Here is a 25,581-nt window from a genome sequence, read left to right on the forward strand (position 1 = left end):
ATAAATTGCTTGTTTTCTGTCCCAGTCTGCTAATTAATTGCAATAGCTGTAGTCACTCTTCATCCCAGATGTGATTCAGCCTCTAACACAATGGCACAATCCTTAACATCTACTTTGGGAGCCCTTTGGCAGGTGTTTTGCGCTTTCAATCTGTTCAGCAAACTATACGAGTTACTGCAGTGTAATCTAATTGTCCTGCATCTTTGATATCATGAAATACCACAAGAGACAGCTGTTAATTGTGCCTTACCCATATTTATAACAGAAAGCCTACTTGACAAAATGGGGATATGCAGTTTGAAAGACATAGGCGTTAACCGGAGGGTTAGACCCTCAACAAGAACTCTAACAAAAAGATGCTACTCGCTGCATCACTAGAAATGTACTTCCCAGCTTTTTTATAGCTATAGGGCAATACTAAATATTACGCCTTTAAAACTATGACAATCACATCTTGAGTCAAGACAGCTATGCTACAGTTCAAAGTCAGGAAATATAACGTATATAAGGTTTTTAGTTAACAATTGAATTAAGTTAAGAGTAAGTAAATATTATGATGAGGCAGGACACCAGATAAAGTTATGAAATCATTTATTCCCAGCACATGTGGTTGTGTACATCTCCAGCATACGATACTGTGCACATGAGAAGCATCATCATTGACGTTAGGCTGTACATGAACGGTGGTGACCTCTCCTGCTCACACTCTCTCACACACACTCAGTCACACAGACAGACAGACGACTGGTCAGGTCTTCAGGGGACCGAAACTGCTCACCAGAGTTCGCCTGACTCTGTATCACATCCACTCCATTACTCGCTAATTTTTGAGTTGATGAACACAGTTTACTGTGCTGTGGTACTCATGTCCTTGTAAACACCACAAGAGCTACAGTCCTGGCTCTGGCGCATGGGGAGACAAAAACACAGACACTTTTTAGTCTCGACAGTCTTTTTTTTTTGTTCTCCTTTTTATAGGCGGATAAGTAGAGGGTGTGGCTGTAGGACTACTGACTACACATCGAGCTTGAGTTTTGTGATTTTTCAGTGCAGACTTGGTCTCTAACATCTGGAAAAAGAAGGCGGGGTTACACTCACCAAGAACCAAATTATCCCTCCCTTCCCCATCTTCCACATGCTCTTTACTAAACAGCAAGCTAAACACAGTTTCATCATACCAACAGGAAAAAGTTTTTGACAACTACTGACATAATTAAGTTTTCTTTGCAAGAACGAAAAATGATACACATGCACACACACCATCTGACACTTAGAGAGGTGCAAACTGTATGCACTTGCAACATTGCCAGACATTGTGTACCAAAATCAAAAAAGTGTGTGTGTGTGTGGGGGGGGGGCGGGGGGGGGGGGGGGTCAACTAAACCAACAGCGACTCCCAGGACCTGTGTAAGATTTCCTGTCACTTTTCAAAGGTAAGGGCACTCGAAACACATGACCTCTACTTCCCGTGTTCAGCTACATTAAAAACACAAGATTTTGAAGATGGATGTGGAGCTGCCATGATTTTCTAGTCTACAGGATAAGACTATTGAAACCAGGCTAATGCTGAGATGCATTTCTAACCAGCCTGCTGTGTGATGGTTGTTTCTTAGAGAGCAGATCCTGGAATGGAGGGTTTAACACTATGTACATGCAGCGCACAAGCAACTCCACTACATGAGGGTTTAATTTTCCATCTGATCAATTCTATGAATGCTGTGAAGGACCAAGATGTACAGAGCCAATGAGGCTTTTCCTCAAAAAAAAAATAAGCCTATCAATCTGAAACCCGTTTGGTCCACATTATAGTAGGTTTTTGGATAGGCGTCACTGCTCTGCATGTCCATCTTCTTTTTTTTGCACATTTATGGCCAAAATCCCAGAAGGCGTAAACCACACTCCTCTAAACCAGTGTTTCAAAGTCAGCACAGAAAGCAGGAGGAGTCAAAAGACGATGATGTGCACCGTGTTTGTGAACGTGAGTAAAAGGTCAAGTTAAAAAGCCAATATGGCACCAGAAACAAGTACATTAAATGAGAGCAATAGAAACAGCTGATCCATAAATAAAGCATAAACTAAAAACAATAAAAGAGCAGACCAAACAGGACGTACATCAAGAGAGTTGAGCTGAGTATGACTTTGTGCCAACACACAGAGATATGGCTGGAAGTCTAAAATCACATAGGATGACTCTACGTGACAAGAGTTAATCAAATCAGTCCATCTGACAAAGTCCAAGAAAAAAAAAAAAAAAAAGTATGTTGGTGTCAACATCCAAAAAAATTACGGCATTTCCACAAATTTAGCCTGGATATTTCAGGGGTTATCAAGCTCAGCTGATCAATAAATGGTTTATTGAGACCACCCTGTTAAGAATGTTAAACAAGCAGAGTAAGTTGGGATTCTCCTTTAAAGCAAGTTAGTATGTTGAGATCGCATGCTGTTCAGCAGTACAGGTTATCAAATACTGGCCTAGTGCTGGTTGTGCGTGTTGTGTAAGAAGGGCAACGAGCAATAAGGAAACTCTGCTTTCTTTCCTTCCCCTGCGGCCAGAACGTCACTCCCCCCTCTCTCTCTCCTGGAGCCTCCCCCTCCCTTCTCCCGCAGAAACCATATAAAAGACAAAAAATAAACATAATAAAATCAAAATACATACAACATCATTATCTTTCCCCTAACCCCATATCCCCCCAGTCTCTCCTCTTTTAACTCATCTAATAGTGTTTTCAATATGAAACAGTGGACACACCCATGTCAGATTCTAACATTTACATGGCTTTAGCGCAGTCTCTCTGCTTTCCATCGAGCGAGCGTTTAGAGAGAACGTGACGAAGTACAAGGAGAGAGTGGAGGCAGGCGGAGAGGGACAGAGGGAGGCTTCTGCTCCAAAACAGAGGGTGGAGTATTAGTGATGCCATCTGTCCTCCTCACTACTTCAGGATTAGATGGAGTCCTTCGCCCAGTTCATCTGGAGAGTGTGATGAAAGAAGAAAGAAGTACATTAAATCCTTGTCAAATGACGATCTGTTGAGCCTTGTTAAAGGCCAAATTACAATGCGAGAGACTACCAGCTCCTGATGCATTAAGAGCTCACCTTTGACAGTGCTGATCAAAAAACAGCTCTCGTCAGGCAAGTTGTAAACCATCTGGAAAAGACAAGACAGACAAGGTGAAATGTGGCTGTTAGCCAAACATCCATATCAACTTGTAGAAACAGTGGTTCCCTGGTATTTTAAAGGCGACTGATGAATGTCAGACCAGAGGAGGTACAACACAGGACAGTATATGTGTGAGAATGTAAATCACATGCAAATAAGTGACCCTACAAACAGTAGAGTTCCTGTTCTGATCAGATAGCACATGCAATAGTGACGCACAGCTTATTTCTTCCTCTGTACAAAGAGAAAGAGTCTCATTCCTGGTCCTGCCATTCACTCTGGCTTCATTCACTTCAGCTCTATTTTTGCATTTGTGTGGACCACAGCCCAGCAGCACAAAATACATCTCAAAAGCAGACTGAGCAGGGTGTCCATCTGTATCCATGGTGATGGTTTTTCCTGCTTATCATGGAGAGTTTTGAGTGTATTCCACAGTTTACCTTTTTAATTATACCACCCCTCTTAATAAAGAGCCCTCCACAGCTGAGAGTGTGATACTCTAAAATATTAAAGTGCTAATAGAGAGGAACAGTTTGGCAAAGGGCCTGTGTGTGTGTGTCTTTGTTGGTACCTGGTCACTGAGCAGGATGTGTATGCCTGTAGGACCCTGTCTGTACACCTGGTTGATCGTTCCCAGTGGGAGGCAGCACACGCACGCCATCTTGCGGATCAGCTCTGCAGCTGTGAGCTCCTCTAGGTACAGAGCATGATACACTAAACAGAAACAGACTCATGTTAATATTCACGCACTGCAATACTCTACGGACTAATAATCAGTGTTATGTTGCTGTTAAACACTGAGTTTGTTTACCATGTAAACTAGAGGAAATGCTGTGCTCTCCGTTTTCATTGTTGCCGTGTCTCTCCAGCAGGGGGCTCTCCGGAGGGGACTCCTGACAGACGTACACTGTCAACCTGGGACGCACAGACCTAAACACACAGATAATGATTTATGCAATGACAAATACTGGCACCTTCATAATGCTCGCACAGGTGTACACAAAACACACCTGGATTTAAGTGCATTGAAGAGTCTGATCCCATCTGCTGGCCCACAAATCTGGACCAGGTCGTCTCGGGTTAGCTTCAACAAATCAGAACCTACACAACAAGTTAGAGGAAGGGTAACTTGAACTGCAGCTGTTACAACATCACATCCATGTTTTAGTGTGTTTGACAGTGTGTGTGTACCTGAGAAGTGAGAGAAGAGCCGTGTGTAGGAGTTGAACCGATTTTTCAGCAGCCACTTCTGTGCGTCCTGTATGGAGGCAGTGGGGCCCAACTGCTGCAGAGGACAGAGACGCATGGGGTGTCAACACAACATATTTGGTATTTTCACCAGTTCTAACGAAATTCATTCTTTTCTGTGTATCCACAAATGTATTACTATTATTAGTGCTGGCATTAGCCACCACAGAGTAGTAATTTCAGTATATTCCTCAATCAGTTACATTCAATTCAGAATTATGATAATTCCACCTTAAATCAGGCACTACATTAAAAAAATCTTCAGCGTACAACAACAATGTAATGCTAAGTCACTTATAACATATTGAAGATACAGCAGCGTGAGTCTTATTCACAGAAGACATTTTGACTCGTCAAAGGAAAGCACAGGTGTTACCAATATCATATGGCTCTGTTCTATTCAAGTGTCCCTGTAAGACAAGATAGTGCGACAGTGAGCCAGCATACCAGGACCTTGAAACTGAAGCAGCTATATGGAATTAATTCATCATTCATTTCATTTACATGTGTGGTTTTCCTACTGTGACATGTCAAAGTGTCTTCACTTTCATTGTGTAACTTTTCCAGCATACAGGTGAGAAGAGTGCCCACTAACCTCCGTGTTGCCATGGCTGCCAGGGTCTGCCTGGTGATTGGGTGAGGACGAGTCACTAAAACACAAGAGACGACAATTAAGAGAGGTGAGACAGCTCAGTTAAAGGCCACACACACACACACACAGTTACCTGTCAGGTACTGAGGAGGTTGTGTAGGTAGACAGAGGGGTGGAGGAGAAGGAGGGAGTAGCTGCCTGGTTGGTGCTGACGTAGGCGTTGTCTGGCCACGGGGAGCACTGGGAGGAGACACATACATATAAATACACAATTATCTGTAAGTTAACTGTAGGCCAACTATCTAACTAACTCCAACTATCCTGAAAACAAAAGGCATAAAGGTTGAGGAAAAGTGGAGGATTGGGAATTTAGCTTTGCACCGTCTCCACCCCACCCAATGTCAAATACATGGCATTAAAGCATCTCCTTCCCAGCAGCTGAGGGTCTAGGGTCTACAAGTTTCAGACTACAGCCATGTGTCTACAGGGGGTAGACTGCGGATGGAGTGATGGGGAGGGGGAGTGGAGGAGAGTAGAGCAGGGTGCTTACACTGCCTCTTTTGGCCAAGGAGTCGCCACAGTCAGCGGGAAGTGTCCGCTTGCTGGACTTTTTCAGCTCGTGGTCACCCGCATCCTCTATGATGGGTTCAAGCCTCGTCTACATACAGACACACAGCAGAGGTTAGCCAGCCAGCGACCAACACACAAACACAACCAATAACACACCGCGAGTGAATAACCTGTTGTAACCTATTTCACACACCAAATGTCAAATATTTATTGAGTGTTATAAACTAAATTGATCACCAGACGAGATGCGTCAGGATTCAGGTGGCTTTCCACCTCAGCTAAACAATTCACAGTACTTAGGGAAACGCTGTTGTGCATCTTAACATTACTGCCGGTGTCATCGTCATCATATTTTGATGCACTGCAGTTGAAGAGCAGATTGTTCTAAAACCTTTTCTGTGGTGGTTCACTGATGTGCCTGTGAGAAGCTCCGCTATGTAACATCAGTCTGTCAGCTGCCAAACAGCTTTTTAATTCAAGAGCTATATTGTCAAAATGGATGAATCCAATAGTTTGTTGGCAGATAATGATGGGTTTGTGTGAGTTATTGAGCAAAAATGCCAAAATCACCAATGTAATGCTTTCCAATGTAAGGACTTGCTGCTTTTTAAAATATTATTGTAAATTGAATATATTTTTGACTGTTGTTCAGACAAAGCAAGCTATTTGAAGATGTCACCTTGAGCTCTGAGAAAATAATTAGATGCAGCCCGACAATGGTTGTCTGGATGGCAAGATGAAAAAAACACATTCATAAATCTAAAGCACTGATACCTGTTTGAGAAAACCAGTGTGGCCCTTTACCTTTAATTTAGCCATGATGTGGGCTGCGTTGCAGAAACACATTTCACTTACTTGGGCGCATACATTTGAACATGGATAGCCCCCCAAATGAAAACTGAAACTGGATGCTTGTTAGTACTTTAGCCCATTTGGTGCTAAAGCCAGGTAGCTGTAAGGCCTGAGAGTTCTCAGCAGCTGCATACTGACCTCTGACAGGATAGTGGTATCATAAGAAGGCTGGTACTTTTCCTTCTCTTGAGGTGTGCGTTTCTCCATCTTCTCCCTGTCTGTCTTTTGCTTACGGTCTGCCCCCTTTGGCTAAACAGGAAGCAGAGAAGAAGAGAACGGAAAAGGAAGACAGATTTAATTGCTGTGAGGCATGAGGCGGTGTAAAAACCATGAGAGAATGAGTGTGTACCTTAAAGACTTTGATTTGGCAGGAGGCAGAGTGGAGGTGCTCTGTGTACTCCCCACCCTCTCCCTGGGCGAAGGTGTCAAACTGGATCCTGAAGGGGACGCCCTTCTCTCCACCGTGCTTCCTTGGAGTGAACTCTGTGCTGATGCAGTGCACCTGCAGACGGTGGGGAGACGAGAGTACGAGCGTGATCAAAATATGTGTTTGATGTGGAAATTCAGCAGCACACCCAACAGATGGCACGAAAGAGAGCTGATATGTGTGTGTGGTTTGTGTGTGTGTGTGTGTGTGTGTATGTGTTACCTGCACAAAAACAGAAGTTCTTTTGTTCATGTCCCACAGGAACTCGGCAGCGTTCAGCTGGGAGGGGTGAGTCTTCGGCTCCACAATGCCCACTGACATAGGGATATCTGTCTCACACACATGCACAGACATTTGAACTCCAAATCACACACATGGGACAGTTTAAGTAAACATTTCATTCATCATTACCGATGTCAAGGAGACGGTCGCCAGGACGATTCCACTTCCAGCCCTCGAGCTGCTGGTGCTCTGTGTACTGCAGCCGGCGGTCATGAAACACCACTCGCACTATGCTCTACACAACACACACACACACACACAACATGTTAGGTATGAAGTGTATTTGACGTAAGAAGTAAAAGTTTTCCCCTCCAGCTGTGAGGATCCTCTCACCTTCACCATCTTGTTGTTGAGCTCTGGTAACTCCCCTGGCTTCCTGTTGTCCAACATACGCACCTCGTAAGACTGGCCTGAGAGAGAGAGAGAGAGAGAGAGAGAGAGAGAGAGAGAGAGAGAGAGAGAGAGAGAGAGAGAGAGAGAGAGAGAGAGAGAGAGAGAGAGAGAGAGAGAGACAGAGAGAGACAGAGAGAGACAGAGAGAGAGAGATAGATCACAAGATCAAAAGAAAAGAAAGAAACATGATGAGACCAAAAACAAGACAGTGGGGTGAATGCACGAATGTTATGTAATTTATGTCAGACTCAAAACAAAGTCAATTTCATGTTTTGTTGCTCATTATATGGTTTAATTATATGGCTATACTTTTTTGTAAAAAGTTAGTCTCTGCTGACATCTTTCGCTCAGATGATTATAATATGTCTTTTAGAATTAGAAAGGCAGCCTCTTTGTGGCAGACTATCTGTAAAACTTGAGATAAAGCTTTAGCTTTCCAATGTAATGTTTTATGTAAACGCCCCTTTACACTGGGCAACATTTGGACTGTCACAGACAAAAGTTGACAACTGGAGAGAAATGTGGCTTGGAAATCGTACTGCGAGACCACAGACAGTCGATTTAGGGATTCAGTGACCAAAGACTGGCTGCACAAAAACGGCATTTCATGTTGCCCTCTTTGCCCTGGCCTCAACCGGCTTCACAATCTCCTCCTCCTCTTCATCTTTTGAGGTTTTTTGATGCATAAAAAACCTGCACTACAGTCAAATCTTGTTTGATGTTTCGCTACATTTTCAAAACATGAGGATGGTGCAGATGGATGACGCAAGTTGATGCAATGTCTCTGCTTGCATCTGTTTTCCTTTTACATTGTAGCGCTGCAGGTATTCATCGCACCATCTCACATGCCTAAAACTCATATCATACAGTCTGACACAGATTACAGCCAAGACTTCATGAGACCCATCGCGCACTGCTTGGCATGCAGTGAACTTGCAGTGTATAGAGATGCCTTCAGAAGTTGTGTTCTTTTCTGACTAAAGCCGTTTCACTACTGCATCGGTACATTTAGTGTCTTATACGTCCATGTGGGCACAGTTAATTCTTTGTACCATAAAGTGAGATAAATGCCCACGTTGTAAAGCTTTGATTGTGGTAAACACATCGCATCACAGGTATTTTAATCAGGTTCACACCATCTCAATGAGGCTAAACAGTACTGGAATCCCAGAACCAATCCCCTCTCTACCAAACCTACAAATCAGATCTTGACTACACAATAAGTCCACATACAGTATACTTAGCCCACAACATGCTAACCAATTATTTTCCAGTAAAGTGCATCCTGACCTAATGACATGATTGACCAGACCATCTTCAAACAGCCCACTGAGCAGTTGGAAAATGTTTTTCCATCAGCAAACAATGGACCTAAATTTTGTCTGCACTAGCAATTCTGTAATATTCCACATTTGGAAATCCCCCTTTTATGTATGAATTCTGTTAAATCCATCCTTAGAGGACGATGCTAGTTGCCTCTGTTTATGTTAATATATCCACGTAAACCTCCATTTGTGCCATAAAGCAGCAGAGTCAACACCAAACTGGTGTGTAACATTAAAGTGCTGCACAGAGGCCAGAAGAGGCTGCCATGCACATCAGCAATGGTTTCATTTTACAGTAATTATACTAATGTGCAATAAATGAATGTGGTAATTATTTATTGATGTTACATGATGGGTGTTTAGCCCGAGAGGACAAAGAAGTGGAGTGTGTATATACAAACCGCATCAAATAGTCCAAGTAGATATGTAGAAAGTATCATATTCAACAACAAAAAAACAGACAAAATTAGGTGAAGTACAAGCAAAACTTTCTCCTGAGTGCATGTATTGTGTGTCTCACCTTGGTTTAGGTATGTGAGCGTCTCGTCGTGCAGCTTGACAGCAGGCGAGGTGGCGGTGCACAGCACATACTGGAATGGGGGATTTTTGGTCTCGTTTTCTGGGGGAAGGCTGGAGTCCTCCTGCTTGAAGATTGGCAGAGCCAGCACATCACTGCGAGAGACAGAAGACAGAGGAGAGAAACATGAACAGAAAGTCAGCATGGATGTGATGCAGGAAGACACGCGCGAAAACCGCCAAAACAGAACAGTTGTGGTGGCTTAAAAGTTTCCATGAACTGCTTAATTGGTGCATTTTTCTTTTCTTTGGCCTCTCAATGTCTTGCTGCAACTGGCTTATTATTTATTATTATTTGGCATCCATCCTGAATGCAACGTAAATCACTGTGACCTCCCTAAACACAAAGACAAACCCTACCTTTCTTCCTTAAGACTGGACCTTCTTGTTTTCCCACTTTGCAATTATTTCTAAAAGCACATCAAATTGGTTTGTGCCATTTCAACTGTTGCATGCTCCACTTTTAGCAAGACAATACTTTACCCCCTCGTAGTGTGGAATTATTAAGTGGATTGGCTCATTTTAGAATAAGTGACGAAGGCTCTCCATCGATCAAATGGCTCTCTTATTACGTATGCATGAGGCCGCAGCAGGATAAATGGACAAAAACACCCCGAGATAGCCTGAGCTGCTGACACACACTATCTCTCACACTTGGCAGGCGCTCCAGACAACCAACCCATCCTCGGCTCACCCTGACAAATGCTGCGGGAGTGTCAACGGGTGCACAGCGAACAGGAGTCTGTGTGAGTGTGTGTGTGTGTGGATCTCAGTGCCTGTGCAGAAAATGAGTCCTGCAAAGAAATGCAGATGATGGCATCTCATTACCTGGAAAACTTTTTGGCAAGTCATGATGCTGCTCTAAACCTGAGCCAAACGTTGACAATTTCAGGACATTCCTGCAGCACCTTCCCCCAAACAAAGTCTTTCAAACAGCAACCTGCAAGATGTATTCAGTCTCAAATCACTTCTCTCTTGATCTCTTGCTGGTGTGTTTTCTCTGCAGAGTGGGTGCCCAGACAGTGCCAACCTGCCCTGTCGAGCCCCGCTGCCCAGGAAAACTACATCTGCTTCCTGAAATCTGAGGAGCTGGTTCCACTGAAACACACTGAGACATTCTGTTCCTACCAGCTGCTGACTCCAAACATGCCCCACAGGCCACAGATAGCACTACTCCTGGAGCTACTGACACCACACACACTCACACTGTTTTCACTAATTCACTTAGAGGCAACTCATCACTTGAATATTGGTAAACTTGCTTACTCTCATAAGAGACTGGCACACTACCTCCGTCACACTCAGATAAACGCGCGCTAAAAGGCAGATGGCAGAGGAGGCAGCTGATAAGACACATGCATGTCCTGGGAGCTGCTTGCCTTTGCCACACAAATATCATCACCTCCCATAACCTATTACATAACACAGTGCACACATACCAAGAGTTACTAATTGAACAGGTGGTTTGCTATAATACCACAGTCCTTCTTAAGCCATTTAAAACAAACAGATACAGGAAGCTTATTGATCCTCCACAGACGCAATATCAACAAGTAGTAGTGATTACATTAGTTTCCCTGATTCATAAGATGACATATTTAGGAGCAAATGTTGAAATCACCAGAGTGACAAGGAACTGGTGGCATATCTACAAGTCATTAAATCAAAACATAACATGGAAGTGAGAATGTGCTACAGGGCTGCATGCGTTTCCTGCAATTTGGGCATAATGACCATAAAATACCTGTACTGTCAATAGTGATACCAAAACAATGCTTTTTTTTCCAGTACTATAGTTTAAGGAATATACGACAACTTAAAATCATGGACACTGTGGAGGGATCGTTTTGTTAAATGACCCGACCAAGTGTTCAATACCAACTTTGATAATGGACAAAAAACAACTCTTAGTAGTCAAAAAATGTCAAGCATTGGTATTGAATGCTTGGTCAGATTCTTGTGTTTGTTAACTTATTCTTTGATCAGACATTTCCACATATTAAATCAGGAAACTTTTCTAACTTTAGACAATATTTTTAGGGAAAGATCCTCATTTAACACTGATGATCAAAAAGACTAAAATCAGACCCATGGACATAATGTACAGCCTTTTGTTTCCATACACCACTGGTCCAATAGCACATGTTCTGATAACTGAGTCAGAGGGGCCAATACAGGGCCTCTCCTGCAGACTTCCTCTATGTTATCTTGAAATGTACACAAAGTTTAGGGTCTCTTTTTGGCAACACGCCCATAATCTGAGCAACTGGATGAACTGATATAATGTCTTTGTCCCTCACAGTACAACACCTGTCCTTCCTTTGCTTTTGTGTGGGTTTAGAGACATAATCTTTGTCCCTGATGGGGGCACCCTGCAATGACTGCCTTACTCCAAATCCCAAAACAAAGAGAAGCCATCACACTTAGTACAAAGGGAATAACACACACGGGCAGAGGGGGGTGTAATGATAACTCCTCCAGACAGAGTGTGTGTTGTTCTCTCTAACGACCCACTACTGTGTTAGGAAGCTGGGGTTGGCATGTTGACTCCGTCTCTAACCTCATGCTGTAGGCTCCAGCCCCCAGCTCCTGCCCGATGCCGGACAGGCTGGCATCGAAGTCGTGCACCAGCCCCGACTCAATGGTGGCGTCGTCCATCTTCAGCACCCAGGCCATCGGCCCCAGCTCCTTGTCCTCGGCTTCTACTCGGAGGGCCGCCAGCTTGCTTCAGGTACGAGAGGTCGGCTAGCGAGGAAGTGGGCTCTGCAGCTTCTGAGTGACACCGCGAGAGGAAAGTTATGCTGCTAGCCCGTTAGCCGCTCCTTGGCAAGCTGGGCAGGCGAATTGGTAGCTTTCCACAGAGACAGGATGTATCGCCATATCTCCACTCGGGGTTTTTGTCACACAACACGGTGCTCCACAACTGGCAGACTGTCTGAAAGCAACGATAAGTTAGAGTTCACTCAGCTAGCAAATGTAAGTCGTGACTGAAGATGCGAGCGGGTTGTCAGCATGCTAACGTTAGCTAACAGCTAGCTAGCTTTACAAAGGTAACTTAAGCAATCTAGCATGAATCCAGCAGCCCAGTTGTTACTAGAGTCTTTAAGCAGTCTAGCTAACGTTAGGCCGACAAAATGCAACAAGCAGAGAAGATGGTTTTGTTTTAGTCCACACGCCGCATCCCACGCAGCGTCCGCACAGCTGTTGCTACCTAGCTATCAGGCTAACTAGCATCAACTTCACTTGCTTTGAATCAACTGTGATGTCCGGTGACCTAAGAGCAGCTCTCTTCTGGCGCTCCCTGTACCATCCCAAACCGCTCTCCTCTTCTCATCGCGGTGCTGGAATCACCGCTAAGGCTCCCACTCTTTGAGACGCAGTCCTTTAACCATCCAAAGTGCAGCGGTTGACACAAAACCAAGCATCAACATGGCTCCCTCAGCATACAGACTGTCGGTCGGTGAAGCCTGCAGGGCTGCCACCGCCAGCCTCAGGAAGGATGCCAGGACTGCGATCAGCCAATCAGAGCCCACCTTCTGTGCCAAGCGCAGGGTGGTTAGCCAATCAGAGGCCTTCGAGCTTCCGTCATTGTGTCGTACTGTACTTGTACCTCCCAGAAACTATAATGCATCTACAGTCATAACTGTCAACAAAGGTGAACACTTGTAGTAGTAACACTGTAGATATACGCAGACAACCCAGGAATATACGTCAAGTACGCACACAGTGGTAGAGCTCATTTGTCCAAAAGTGAAAGGAAGAAATAATCAAAACAGTTATTCATTAACATGTTTCAGAGACCCTGTTGACATGTCTGAGACCATAAACTAAACTAAACAAACATTTCACTTTTAGTTTTATGAGGTTCATACCGTGTGTAACTGCTGCCGCCGTGTCTCTGTACGGGTGCTCGGAAGTTTTCAGTGTAGGGCTGCCAGAACAACATCGTGTCCTCACAACACCTGTCGCTACAGTCTCTCCTGCTGCAAATAAACACGACTCGGCCCGGTACCGAGGAGGTCCGAACAGGAGCTCACGTTAATTTCATGTCAGCATTGGCGAGGAGTTTGCTCCACAGGAGTTGGTTGTAGACTTGCCGTCTTCCCTGGTCAATAATTATCCACCGGTCGGACCCTGGACGTGGCGCACTGTCAAGTATCTGGGTGGTTAAGTTTTTCCGAGCAGAGTACACGCGCTATTTTGGCCCCGAGGGGGGCGGGGGGGGGCTCATGACTTAATTTACTGTCCGCTTGTCTGACTTCTCAGACAATTCAGGGTACAGACGTCAACACACAATAGTCACTCTTAAAAATAAAACATTATGGGCCAAAAGTCCACATGAATCACTTGCAAACGTGAACTAATAATTGACTTGCCTTTAAGTATTATCAGCAAAATGTACTCAAAGTATCAAAAATTAAAGTACTAAGAATGCAGAACGCCCCATTTCAGTGTTATTTATTACATTACATTATTAAATATATATCATTGAATTATTATTACTGACACTTTTTTCTGTTGCAGCTGAAGTTAATTTTAAAGTACTTTACATGCTGTTGGGTATTTTTTAATCTGATCATGTTTTGCATGTAAAATTTAGTCTGCAAAGTATTAATACAATAGTATTAATATTTCTCCCTGAATTGTACTGTAGTAGAGGTATAAAATAAATGCATATACTTGAGTTAAGTACAAGTATCTTAAATGTACTTTATTACATCCCACCACTGTGATGTCATAGAAAGGTTTTGCTAAATTAGGGAACTTTTCAGAGGCCAGACAGTATATTAACTGCAGGGAATTGGCAGTTAGGAGGTGACTGCAGGGAGACCAGGGGTCTGGTACTGTATCTGCAATCCTCTCCAGCTGCACCTATATTTACAGCCCAGAGAACATATGCACAGATGAAATTCAATACCGGTTTCTTAAATAGCTATGCTGCATAAGACATAAATGTTATATTTTACACACATCTGGATTAGTCCACTTTGTTGTGCACATTTTCCTGCCACAGCTACTCTGCTCTACCCATTAATTAACAATCCTGGCTTGCTTAGTAATCTAATAATAAAAATATTAAAATAAAAAGTTGTGATCCCTCATCACAGGTTAAAGACATGCGTCATGAGCAGTTTAACCAAAGAGGAATTTGTCTCTGTCAGAGTTTAATTTAAAGTTTTTTTTAGACGCCCAAAGAGGGAAAAGTATTCAGTATTTTCACAGGGACAAAAAGAAACCACCAGCCCTGGGTCTGTTAGACAAAGACAAACAGTTATTGATCGATAGACAATACTGCAACAAGTAAAGACCAACATGTTTAATATATCCCTCCATATATCCCTCCATATATCCCTCCTGTCATTAACATTTCAATCCACTTTATCCTTTTCACAGCAAAAATCAGAAGAGGCAAGGCTTATCATGATCTGTACAAGTTCTTTATTTTATTGTAAGCACAGCTTTGTAAATGCACGGAGGAAACACAACAGTGAAAACTAGAATGTTACAAGAAGAGGAAGGGAAAGAAAGACACGATGAAGAGGAGAAGAGAGGAGGGTGACATGACAGTTTTTTTTTCCAGAGCTGTAAATAATACATTTCTACAAATTTCTCAGCAGAGAAAACGTAAGTGAGAGAGAGAGAGAGACTACGGCACGCGCAACAGAGAGAGAAAATAAAAACAAGGATGGGCACAGGTCCGCTCGTGCACCCTCTCGGGGACTCTCCTAAATGACACTGTTACTGGATATTCCATTTTAATATCATATATAGATACACATCCACTATGTGATAATAAGCCATGTCCTGTCATACTTCATGTAGTAAGGAGCAGGCACGCATCTTCCTCCCCATGTTGCCTAGAAGTGGACTGATCCAAGATGAGCTGGGAGAAATGGAGGACACCACAGGTTTTTCTGAAAGGGGCGGACATTGTTCACATTAACTTAAAACCCCAGTCACACTATTCTGACTGTCAATAGGACCCCAATAAAAAGTTATTTTTTAAATTTAGTCTCATGCATAGCCAAGCACACAACACCTCCTATACTTTGGAATCTGCCTATGTACTGTATTTGCTATGAGCAGGCATGAACCACTGTGACTTGTGTTAGTGCTTGGTTGGTTGGTTGGTCGTACCTTTTAGGCTAATCAGCACCTTTTTGAAAGAGAGAAAGTTTGTGTTTATGTGTATGTGTGTGAGAGAAAACTCCAGACATTAAAAACCGCTTCAGTAAAATCTCAATTGCGTAAAATAAATCCAAACTATGACACAATGTAAATTTACATTCCTGTCTACCCGGCCCCAGTTACTCGCTGCTCAAGAAAGACACAAGGCGGCACCATTCGTTCGTCTCAGCCCTGTACTATGAACCTTACCCCCCCAAAAAATGAGAACTGTGCAGTTGCACCACTTCCTGTTGACATCAAGATGTTAATCAGAGGGGATACTGTCGTGTTGGGGATATAAAGGAGGTGAAGAGGACGGACATTTCATATCTTCATCCTTGAGTGGTTAGTGTCAAACCTGGGTGGAGTGTGTGACTGAATGTGTGTGTCGGTTTATGTTTAATCCAAAGTTAAGGGTTCAGTTCAGTCTGAGATCAGAGTGGATCCTCAGCGATGGTCAGGAGAACTACAACAATCCTCTCTTCTGCACCACAACTCCCATCTTGTAGTGGGACAGGAAATGTAAGAGCTGTGTGTACCAGTGTGTGTGTGTGTGTGTGTGTGTGTGAGTGCAAGCGTACATGTGGATGTAAGCAGTTTGCTCCTGTGAAAGAGTGTTAGGGTGTGCGTTTTGTTCTCGGTCTGTGTGGGTGTGAGCTCATGAACAGATGTTTGTTTGGTGGGCAGAGTTGCAGTTCTGTGGTTGCCCTGTGGGAGGGCTCTGTGTCTCCTATAGGCCCTCAGACGGTGGTTCGCTGCCGCTGGAGCCGGACTGGGCACGCTTGATGTACAGATTCAACAGCTTCAGCTACAGACAGAAAAACAGACAGAGGACAGACACGTAAATGTATGTGCCTCTAGAGGTTAAATACAAGGTGTCTGCTGAGATGAAAATCTATAGCGAGTGTGTTATCATGCAAGATCTTTATCTTTATATACAAAGTTATTGCATCTTACCATCAAGCTGAGATTCTGCTAAATCTATTAATTTCTAATAAGTAATTTGTGTTTCACTGTCTTTCAGGGTTTTTGCATGTTCTTTATCATTCTACTGTCTAATCTATTAATAATAGTAGTTTGAATGCAGAAAGAAAAAGTTTCTTCAAATATTAGTTGACAAAGAATAGATGGATGGTAAAACAGTGCTATGATATTGCATAAAAATACAAGAAAAAGAAAAAAGAAGGGGTATTGCCACACTGGTCTCCCGCTAGAACACGAGGAAAAGTGTTTACTCACATTCTTGATTGAGTTAACCCGTTCAAAAGTGTCATAAGATGCAAGATTTCAACCTGTTAAGACGCCATAACTTGTTGTGTAAAGACACAAAGATCTTGCCTGATGACACAGATGAGAAACTACACATTTTATGCCAACTGGCTTGTGATTAGGTTTCAAATGTTTATAGGTCAGGTTACCTTGCTGCTGGAGAGTTGGCTGAGGTGCGGTTTGAGGTCCTCTCCGATCACTGCGTAAATGGCCACCAAGCAGAACACACAGGCTTTCCTCACACTGCTCTCTGAGTTGTCATAACCCTGTTCAACCAGATAAAACAGATTACAAACCTGCAGGACGCTTTGTTCAAAACAAAGGAGTCAGAGAAACTATTCATGTAGGAATGTGTGGATGGTGTGTGAGGACTTTATGAAAGAAATAACAAAATAGCCACTTATGGCCAAGCTTTACAAAGTTCTTGTTACTTTTAATAAATAATTAACAGCCAACATTATACTTCTAATAGTGCTAGATTGTGATTTACAGCATCAAAATGAAGTAAGGTGTAAAATATATGATCTGTGTGTGTTACCTGTATGAGTCCTGGCACTATCTCAGGCAGCAGGCTCATCAGGCCCTCGCGGGGAACCCTCTCCACCACTTTGGTCTGCATCTTGATGGCTGCGAGGTTGATGGGATAGTCAGCTGACTGGATGATGGGACATAACACCTTGACACACTGGTCTGGACTGATAGACAGTGCCAACATGGCTGCTGTCTCCTCTGCTGCTCTTACCACCTGCAGAAACACACGAAAACATGATCAGTACTGAAGCTATAAAACAATAAATCATAACATAACACGTAATATATGTTTTTATTCTACAAAATGTTTTGATCATCCATCAAACTAAAACACAACTTTTGTACCATCTCTTCATGCTCTCTGAAGTTCTCATGATAAAAGCAATTTTTAAGTGAACTCATTTGTGTGTTTGAGCACATGTACCTCCTTGTGGGGGTCTTTGTGAGACTCCAGGGCTTTCATGATGGTGAGCTCGGCGTAGTTTTTGAACCTCCAGGGCTGCTTGCTGAGAATCTCCCTCAGCACCCGCAGAGCCAGCGTTCGGATCACATGCTGGGAGAATTACCAAGATTTCAGTTTAAAGGAGAGGAATACATCTTGGCCTGCTTGCACAGTGTTATGACAGAAATGAAGCGAGTGTGTGTACCTCTCTGTCACCCATCGTCTCGAGCAGCAGCAGCAGGATGGTCTTGAAATGTTCATCCCACACCTGTAGGGTGTTTTCGCGGATCAGCTTCAGCAGTTCGCACAGCGCTGCCTTCCTCTCCTCAATGCGCTCATTGTGATTGGACAACTCTTTCAGAAGCTCGGCCACCAGCTCTGATTGGTCCAGGCTGCTATCTGTTAAGAGACAATAGACAAAAACATGGTACAATTATCATATGATTTGTTTTGTGTGGTTCAGTGTGTTTTCCTGTCAGAATGTGTTTGTGTACCATCAGTGAGATGCTCAGAGTCGTCCATGCTGGTGTCTTTGCGACTGTGTTTGAAGGGAGAGTCAGAGAAATGCTCGCGGGCCCCTCGGGGGCTAGAGGAGAGCAAGGGGGTGTTGAGGAGGGAAGTCTTGTTGTCCAGAGCCATGCGGCCTCCGTCCACCGAGTCTGACACTCTGAAGTCTGACCCGCTGTCCCCCTGCAGAGATGCAATAACAACTGTTACAGAGGCTTGCTTCATTTGATCCAGATCAAATAAAATAACATAACACTGTTATATGAATTTACTTGATTAATATTACAGCATGAAGTTGCCACTTTTATTAGGAACTGCAGAAAATACTCGAAGTAGGACAACGTCACATCATATCACTGTTTTATCTCCTTTACACTTTCTGATAAATCCCTGCATGAGAAAAACAGCGCATACACACCACAGTCACCAAGTTACCTTGCATATTCATATAGGTCACGATCAGCAGATGGATTTAATAACAGTTAAACTTTTGAATTCAGATCTATTATCACAGAATCCAGTTGTTGGTCTGCTTTGCTTTCACAACACAAAATAAAGTGAACCAGAGTTTGCTTGGAACCAGACCAAGACCAACCTTTTTAAAATGACAGCTTTCACACCAGAATAAACAAACCAAACCAAACCAAACAAGCAAACACACCAGAATTCCATTGAAGGGCACTAAACGTGTTAGGTGTGAACACACCCTAAAATGCCGGGCCGTATTATGTTTTAGCAGGTACAAGTATTTACCTGACTAGGAACATTTTGGTGACAGCATGTGATAAAAACAACCCAATGTTGGGACTTGGTGAACCACCACGTGAGAAGTGGAACAGGGTGAAGAGGTTTAAGGTGCTCTTGTTTCTGTGTATATTTACACTCAAACCACTAAATGCCACTATCTGAGTGATGGTTTGATGAGTCAGATGTGCTGTGAGTGGCAGGCTGATGACATGTGGGCAGGTTAGGTTTCAGATGCAGCTAATGGGAAAAAATGTCAGGAGGTCACACCTCTGTACTAGAGTACACCATGCCCTTAAAAGGGGGGGCGGGGTTGTTGGGAGGTACTGCAATAAGACCTGGCATGACGTCTAAAGTCATACACTTGGACAAGCAGAGTATCTAGATAAGCACAAGGGAAGGTTCTTGTTGAGAAAACCCTCTCAGTGTGAGTTTCAGCAGCCGAGATCATAACAAAATAAACATGATTTTATCAGTGGCTGTAAAGGGTTATGTTCACAGTCATCAGTCCCATAAACACTTAATGTATGCCTCTCAGTTCCCACGCTACAGGGGGGAGAGTTGGAACAGATCACATGTAGGCAGCTGTGTGTGTGTGTGTGTGTGCGAGTGTGTGAGTGTTTAGGCCTTTGCAAGTCTTGAAAAACATGCTGTAAGGCTAAACAAGACTATGGCTCAGTACTGAACGTCAGTACCAACTGAAATATATCTGAAGCAAATGCATCAAAAGTTAGCACTGAATACTTTGTCACATCTTGTTTGTATATTCTTTGATCAGATATTTATGATTTAAATCAAAACTTTTATAACAATTTTATACTACTGTGGTAAAGGTCTTGTGTAATTTCTGTTAAATAAACAAAAAATGAATTTAGAAGAGTTATGAATGTAACTAAGGTTCTATGAATCCTGGATGATGTTGCTTGCGTCACCCAGGTCCCTCGTATTATGTCTCGGCCTCCTGCACATGCGTGCGATGCATATCCAGTCAGGAAGAATAAAAGAAGAATAAAAGAAGAATAACATAACTGCTTTCCTCAACACCTCTCCTTTTTTAAAATATTTCTTTCATAAAAAAATGTAGTCTGACTACAATGACACACCAAGAAATAGAAGTGTGAAACAAATTTTCTGATGTTTCATGAAGGTATTCCCAAAAGTTGGCAGCTTGGTAATTTTTAAGTCCACTCTTCAACACTTGCAAATTGTGGCTGCTATCCATCACACAAACGTCTGTAAATGTTTCACTTTTGTTCTCGTTGAAAGTCATGTCACCATGCCTGAGTAAGAAAATGTCACCATCTCACTTAAAACCAAATATGTAGCTGACAATTACAGAAAATAACTCCTTTTCTTCACAGACAGAAGTACAGATACAGCTCTAGCAGTTCCACATCAGCCTGAACACATACTGATGTACACTAGCATCAACACATACTGCATCCATCCGTCTGCTCTACTGACCTCCTCTCCCTCCCGTCGTTGGACTGGATCATTCATGTCCTCTTGGCTGCGGACGCTGAAATTCTGGATCGCCTCAGTGACACCTTTCAGTGAGCTGTAGATGTCCTCAGAGTTCATGTTCTCTGTGTCGTAGTCAAAAGCACTGCACACAAACAAGATGAAAAGGACACTGAGCCAGGGCTGCACGATTACAGCTGAAGCGAGTCATCAAACTGTCCCGCTAAATATCACCCTCAGCATTGTTATACCCCACGTATGATTTCATATGGTATTACATGTGTGTAAAGTTTCATTTCAACAGTTACTGTGCGTTACTGTGTCTCCACCTAATATGTCAACGATTGTTAGATGGATTTTCCATTTTGATGAATTGTGGTAAGTGGAGGTGTGTGTGTTACCTTGGTGAGGGGGTGTTCTGGGAGGTGTTGGTGGGAGAAGTGACCGGACTGGACCAGCTGGCTGGAGATCTGGGGGTGTGGCGCGTCAGAGGGCTGCCCATTGGTGCCTGAGGGAGTAACGAAAAAAAAAGAAAAAAAAGAATAAAAAGTTGAGGTGAGAAGTATGCCATTAATGTTAAAGTATAATGATTGACAACTATAGCACACCATGTGTGTCTGAAACTCTCCCTACCCTCATGTGGACTGACAGAGTTGGTGTGTGTGTGTGTGTGTGTGTGTGTGTGTTTCACCTGTGCAACATTGCCAGTGTTCTTCAGATGGTTTTGAAGCAGCTTGGTGGCTCCGTCCTGAAAGGTTTTGGGCAGAGCTGCCAGCAGCATGGTGAACTCTGGAGTGTTGAGCTGGAACAACGAGATTAGCACCGACTGGGCTGCCTGTAAAAAACAAAGTACTCTCAGTTAGAAAGTCTTCTGAAAGAATCTCCACTGTCTTTCCTGCGTTTGTGAGTTTTAGTGAATCAAAGAGGACGGCAATCCTTTCCAATAACATGAGAGTTAACTGTGGGAATAAAGTTTTGAGGTGGCCTTTGACTAATGCAGTATGCTCATCTTAAAACATACTGCAGGTTTGTGCGTCAGTACCTTTCTGACGTCAGAGCTCTTGGGTTCAGTCGTCCAGGTGATGATGCGGGAGACGGCCAGCCGAGTCTCACTGGAGTTCACAAAGTCTGGAGCTTCCATCTGCAACGTCAGCGTCTCGATATACTTCAGAATGGCCACCTTCACCTGCAATACAAAAACACACGCTTATAAAAACTGATTGACAACAAAGACACAGCATGGCCAATATTCACCTGCAAAAACACAAACGCAATAATAACAAAACTTCAAACACACACGCACACATGAAAAAGTGACCACCAGCAATCACAGTCAGCATGTACAACCACAGCCGATTGTGGATCTCTTGCAGGTCTGAAAACAAATGATCGGATGAGTCAGTGAGAGAAGATCAAAGTGCATTCATGGTCATGCTTTATAACGTAGGAAAAGAGATCAATCAAAAAGAAAAGAGATGACAAATGACAAAACAAAGGAACCAATAAATGCAAACATTCACCGCAGACTCCGACACGCCACAACAACTGACTCCTGCCCTGATTTTCCTCCTTCTCCTTCTCGGTCTCTCTACATATGCACCTCAAGGACCAGAACTTCCTCCAAATCACTTAGCAGCATCGTGCGCGCCACATAATTGCTCCCCCCGGAGCGCACTGACCTGGGAGGACTGGCTCCAGGCTGCGGCCTGCTCGTCTAGAGAGCAGGCGTGGCGCCGCGCTCTGGGGGGGAACAATTTTACCCCGGACCCTCCCCTGCCTCGCCCTCGCCCGCAACACGAGCTCCGTACAGGCTTCAGAGAGAGAGAGGAGAAGCACCGCGTCAATCAACGGAGAAAGAAAGGGAGACAGGGACAGGGGAGGGCAGGGGGAGACAAGAGAGGAAAGGGAGGAGGGAGGGAAGAGTGAGGGAGGAGAGAGTTTAAGAGGAGTAAAAAGATGGGAAAGTAGGCTTGGGCGATATTGAAATTTGTTATTATTCTGAAAATCTAGAAATAAACATTGTAATAATTTAGGCCACATGATGGCAGCAAAGTTCTGTGATGCCTAGTTAACCAACATAAATCAGTGGGTTATGAAGCTTCATGCAGCGGTTTATAAGATGCATTATGACTGCTACGCTGCCGAAACGCTCAACGTTGTATAATGTCTTTATAACGTCTACACTTTTATCATGGTTGCAAGGAAAGTGCATGAGTTGATCTAGCATGTCATCTCTGCATGCAGTATCTTGAAGTCAATATAGAAACTGTTTATAGATAAAATAACCAAAAGGGGAATGCTAGTTTTCAAAATTATATATCAGAAAAATCCAGGTACTTCATTACGTTTGCAAAAAATCCTGTAAATCCAAGATGCCATAAAGCAGCCGTCCTTATTGATTCGCAACATCACCCACAAACATATTTCGACTGTCTCACAGTGTATATTGTCATGTTGCCCTGCCCTAGCCTGTGATGTCATGCTATGAGCTAACAGATAACTCAAAGTCTGAGAACAATATTTTTGGATTATTAAGCGTTTTTTCAGGCCACAGAGTAGGTCCACGTTCCACACCTGCGCTTTAAGCGGCCACTTCTTACTGCGTGAAGTCAAATGAATGGCGAGAATAGTCTTGAGGAAATTTATATTTGGGGCAAGAGAGTGAAATTGTGATGCTGATAATATCTTTCATTGCCCAAGCCTAGTTGGAAGGCAGAGGAAGAGGCAGACTGATAAGGGATGAAAAAGTTGTGAGCATGGGTGTGTGAAACTTCGGGCAGAGTGAGAGAGAATTAAAGGGGTAAGGAGAGTGAGGAGTGAGGGATCAAGTGGGGGGAAGGTAAGGAGGGGTGGGGGAGGTGATACTGGTGAAGTTGCTCTAACAGAAGGGTTAGTGAGAGAGAAAGAGGGGGGGGGCAAGACGATGGATAAGGAGTTAGAGGAGGAAAGCTTGGAGGGAGTGTCCACACTGTAGCACAGCAAAAAGCCAGTGGAGTGGCTACATCAGTCGCTATCCAATCACAGCCCAGGATTCAGGGTTTTGGGAGGCAGCGCCAGCATGGGCAGGCATGAGGTCATATCAGTACAGCAGTTACCATGGTTACAAAGTCCCTGAGTCTCCAGCCTTATGTCCATCCTTCCCTCCCACCCCCCCTTACACTCAGTTCTCTTTCTCTTATAAACACACCCCCACACACACACACACACACACATATTAAATGAACATGTAATTTACCTTGAGGTTAGGCGTCTGTGTCTGGTCCACAGTGAACCTCATGAGAATAGTAAACTGGAGGTCATTGGGGAAAGACTCTCTGTCAGAGAAAAAGAAAAAAAAGAAAGAAATCCACATTAAACCTCCAGCGCACACAGAAACACGTCTCAAGAGTAAAAGGATCTTTGCCAGGTGTCTTGACAGGTGACAATGATTTGTGTTTTGTGAAAACACAAGACAGAGAATGAAGCACTGATCCTCAGAGGCGTATCTATTATTTTATATGTATAAATAACAAATAATCTAAGAGAAAACAGGCTTTTCTAAGCTTTCAAACATCTCACAGTCTTCTTGAGATGTGATTGAAAGCTTTGAGTGGACTTTTGACCTTTTAAATCATTTTGTTACACATACTATTGCCAAAGGTCAAGAGAGAACTTCTATACTCAAATATTTTACTACATACTTAAACTAATGTTACTGTAGGGTCCACAACTTTCATGCCCTAACGTCAGTCTGCATGTAAGTGTGACACCCACCGTGTGACATCCAGGGCTCTCTGAACTTTGGCCTGTACGGAGCCCAGCAGGTCAGCTCCCATCTTCTTCAGCAGCTGTGTGAGCAGGACGAACAACCAGTCCTGCAGATCCTCCTTATGGACGTGGATGAAATCTACCAGCGTCTCCAGGAACATGCTGAACACCTAAACACACACACACACACGCACAATTTGGGTCACACAGGGACTCAGTCACTCAACAATTCACATTTCATACACACAAGCATGCATACAAGCACTCCTGTACCATTTACATGTTATTTCCAGGATATGGTTATGCTGAAGAAGTTTCATGTAAGAGTAGCATTAGTTCCCATTGTGAAGTTAGTGGTTATTCACTCATCATTGCAGCAGCCCACCTTCATTCCCAATCACCAGTTAAACTTAAATCACCCAAATTAATAATATTAATATTCAAAGACAACCACAATGAGACAGTTAATTATTTGATAAGAATTAGCAAACACCAATCAGACTGTGTGGTGACCATCTCTACATGCCAGGTTAGTGAGTGATCATTATGTTGTTTCCCTGATAAATGGTTATCCAATCAGATTAATGAAGCAGATTTTCATCCAAACACAATGTATTAACACATTAACACTGATTGGCCAGACTTACTCTCTACAGAGAGTTCCAGAGAGGGGTGGCATGGGGGAGAGAGAGACACATCTGTTAGCATCCTGACAGAGAACACCTGAATGTACTCAGCGACTGAGTGTTCGCTCACAATCTTGACTTTCAATCCACATTTTCAATCCAATATTTGCAAAATTGAAATACAGTCAAATAGATGAGACCAACAACATCTTTAAAAAGGTGAAGTGATGTTTTGTGCACACCAGGAAAGAACTGAAAGATAAGTTGAAAAACATAGGAGATGACAAAGAAGAAGTGGGAATGGTGTGGGATAGATAGATGAAGGCAGAACCCATGGTGAGATGCAGTACCTTGAAGGAGGCTGAGCTTATACTGGATTCTGCCGTGCCGTACACCCTGCCGGAGTCTCGCTGAAATTCATCAAACCGTCAAATGTCAAACGAGGGGAAGGGGAGGGGGCTCACACACCTTACGACATGTGTGAGGCAACGGGCACTCAAAAGGGGGGGAAAAAAACGCCGCAAGAAAAGTGCTGTGTTAGAGAGGGCGAACCGCAGCTGGTTAGTCGGAGAGAAGAGCTGGCAGCCCAAATACTTGTGCGTGTATTCAAGTGCGTCTGAGTGTGTGTGTGCGGTCAGTGTCGTCGTTGCAGACTACAGGGAG

At 43.5% G+C, this 25,581-nt stretch overlaps 2 protein-coding genes across 3 annotated transcripts in view; both read right to left on the reverse strand.

Annotated features, from left to right (window-relative positions):
- Nucleotides 1–2,895: 2,895 nt before the first annotated feature.
- ubp1 (upstream binding protein 1) lies at nucleotides 2,896–12,403 on the reverse strand. Of its 2 annotated transcripts, XM_070921484.1 has the most exons (16): nucleotides 11,984–12,403; nucleotides 9,368–9,519; nucleotides 7,463–7,539; nucleotides 7,259–7,364; nucleotides 7,070–7,176; nucleotides 6,770–6,922; nucleotides 6,559–6,669; nucleotides 5,549–5,656; nucleotides 5,132–5,238; nucleotides 5,002–5,056; nucleotides 4,350–4,443; nucleotides 4,169–4,259; nucleotides 3,970–4,088; nucleotides 3,730–3,872; nucleotides 3,095–3,146; nucleotides 2,896–2,968 (listed from the first exon to the last, which is right to left on the reverse strand). In XM_070921484.1, exons 1-16 carry the CDS (start codon nucleotides 12,097–12,099, stop codon nucleotides 2,931–2,933), a joined length of 1,629 nt encoding a protein of 542 aa, XP_070777585.1. In that variant the 5' UTR covers nucleotides 12,100–12,403; the 3' UTR covers nucleotides 2,896–2,930. The 2 variants fall into 2 exon arrangements, with proteins under 2 accessions (XP_070777585.1, XP_070777586.1); XM_070921485.1 differs by lacking the exon at nucleotides 5,549–5,656.
- Nucleotides 12,404–14,848: 2,445 nt separating this feature from the next.
- The window catches only part of clasp2 (cytoplasmic linker associated protein 2), a 52,938-nt gene continuing 42,205 nt past the window's right edge, over nucleotides 14,849–25,581 (reverse strand). The window contains exons 32-45 of the mRNA XM_070921396.1: nucleotides 25,269–25,328; nucleotides 24,940–24,942; nucleotides 24,299–24,462; nucleotides 23,781–23,859; nucleotides 21,588–21,731; nucleotides 21,237–21,380; nucleotides 20,947–21,053; nucleotides 20,549–20,690; nucleotides 18,328–18,523; nucleotides 18,039–18,232; nucleotides 17,816–17,944; nucleotides 17,399–17,605; nucleotides 17,010–17,126; nucleotides 14,849–16,399 (exon numbers count right to left, since the gene is read on the reverse strand). Of these exons, the coding sequence (XP_070777497.1) occupies nucleotides 16,322–16,399; nucleotides 17,010–17,126; nucleotides 17,399–17,605; nucleotides 17,816–17,944; nucleotides 18,039–18,232; nucleotides 18,328–18,523; nucleotides 20,549–20,690; nucleotides 20,947–21,053; nucleotides 21,237–21,380; nucleotides 21,588–21,731; nucleotides 23,781–23,859; nucleotides 24,299–24,462; nucleotides 24,940–24,942; nucleotides 25,269–25,328 (1,764 nt within the window). The 3' untranslated portion in view covers nucleotides 14,849–16,321. The remainder of the gene's footprint in view (nucleotides 16,400–17,009; nucleotides 17,127–17,398; nucleotides 17,606–17,815; nucleotides 17,945–18,038; nucleotides 18,233–18,327; nucleotides 18,524–20,548; nucleotides 20,691–20,946; nucleotides 21,054–21,236; nucleotides 21,381–21,587; nucleotides 21,732–23,780; nucleotides 23,860–24,298; nucleotides 24,463–24,939; nucleotides 24,943–25,268; nucleotides 25,329–25,581) is intronic.

The sequence above is a fragment of the Enoplosus armatus genome, chromosome 16 (assembly GCF_043641665.1).
Source record: "Enoplosus armatus isolate fEnoArm2 chromosome 16, fEnoArm2.hap1, whole genome shotgun sequence".
Lineage (NCBI taxonomy): Eukaryota > Metazoa > Chordata > Actinopteri > Centrarchiformes > Enoplosidae > Enoplosus > Enoplosus armatus.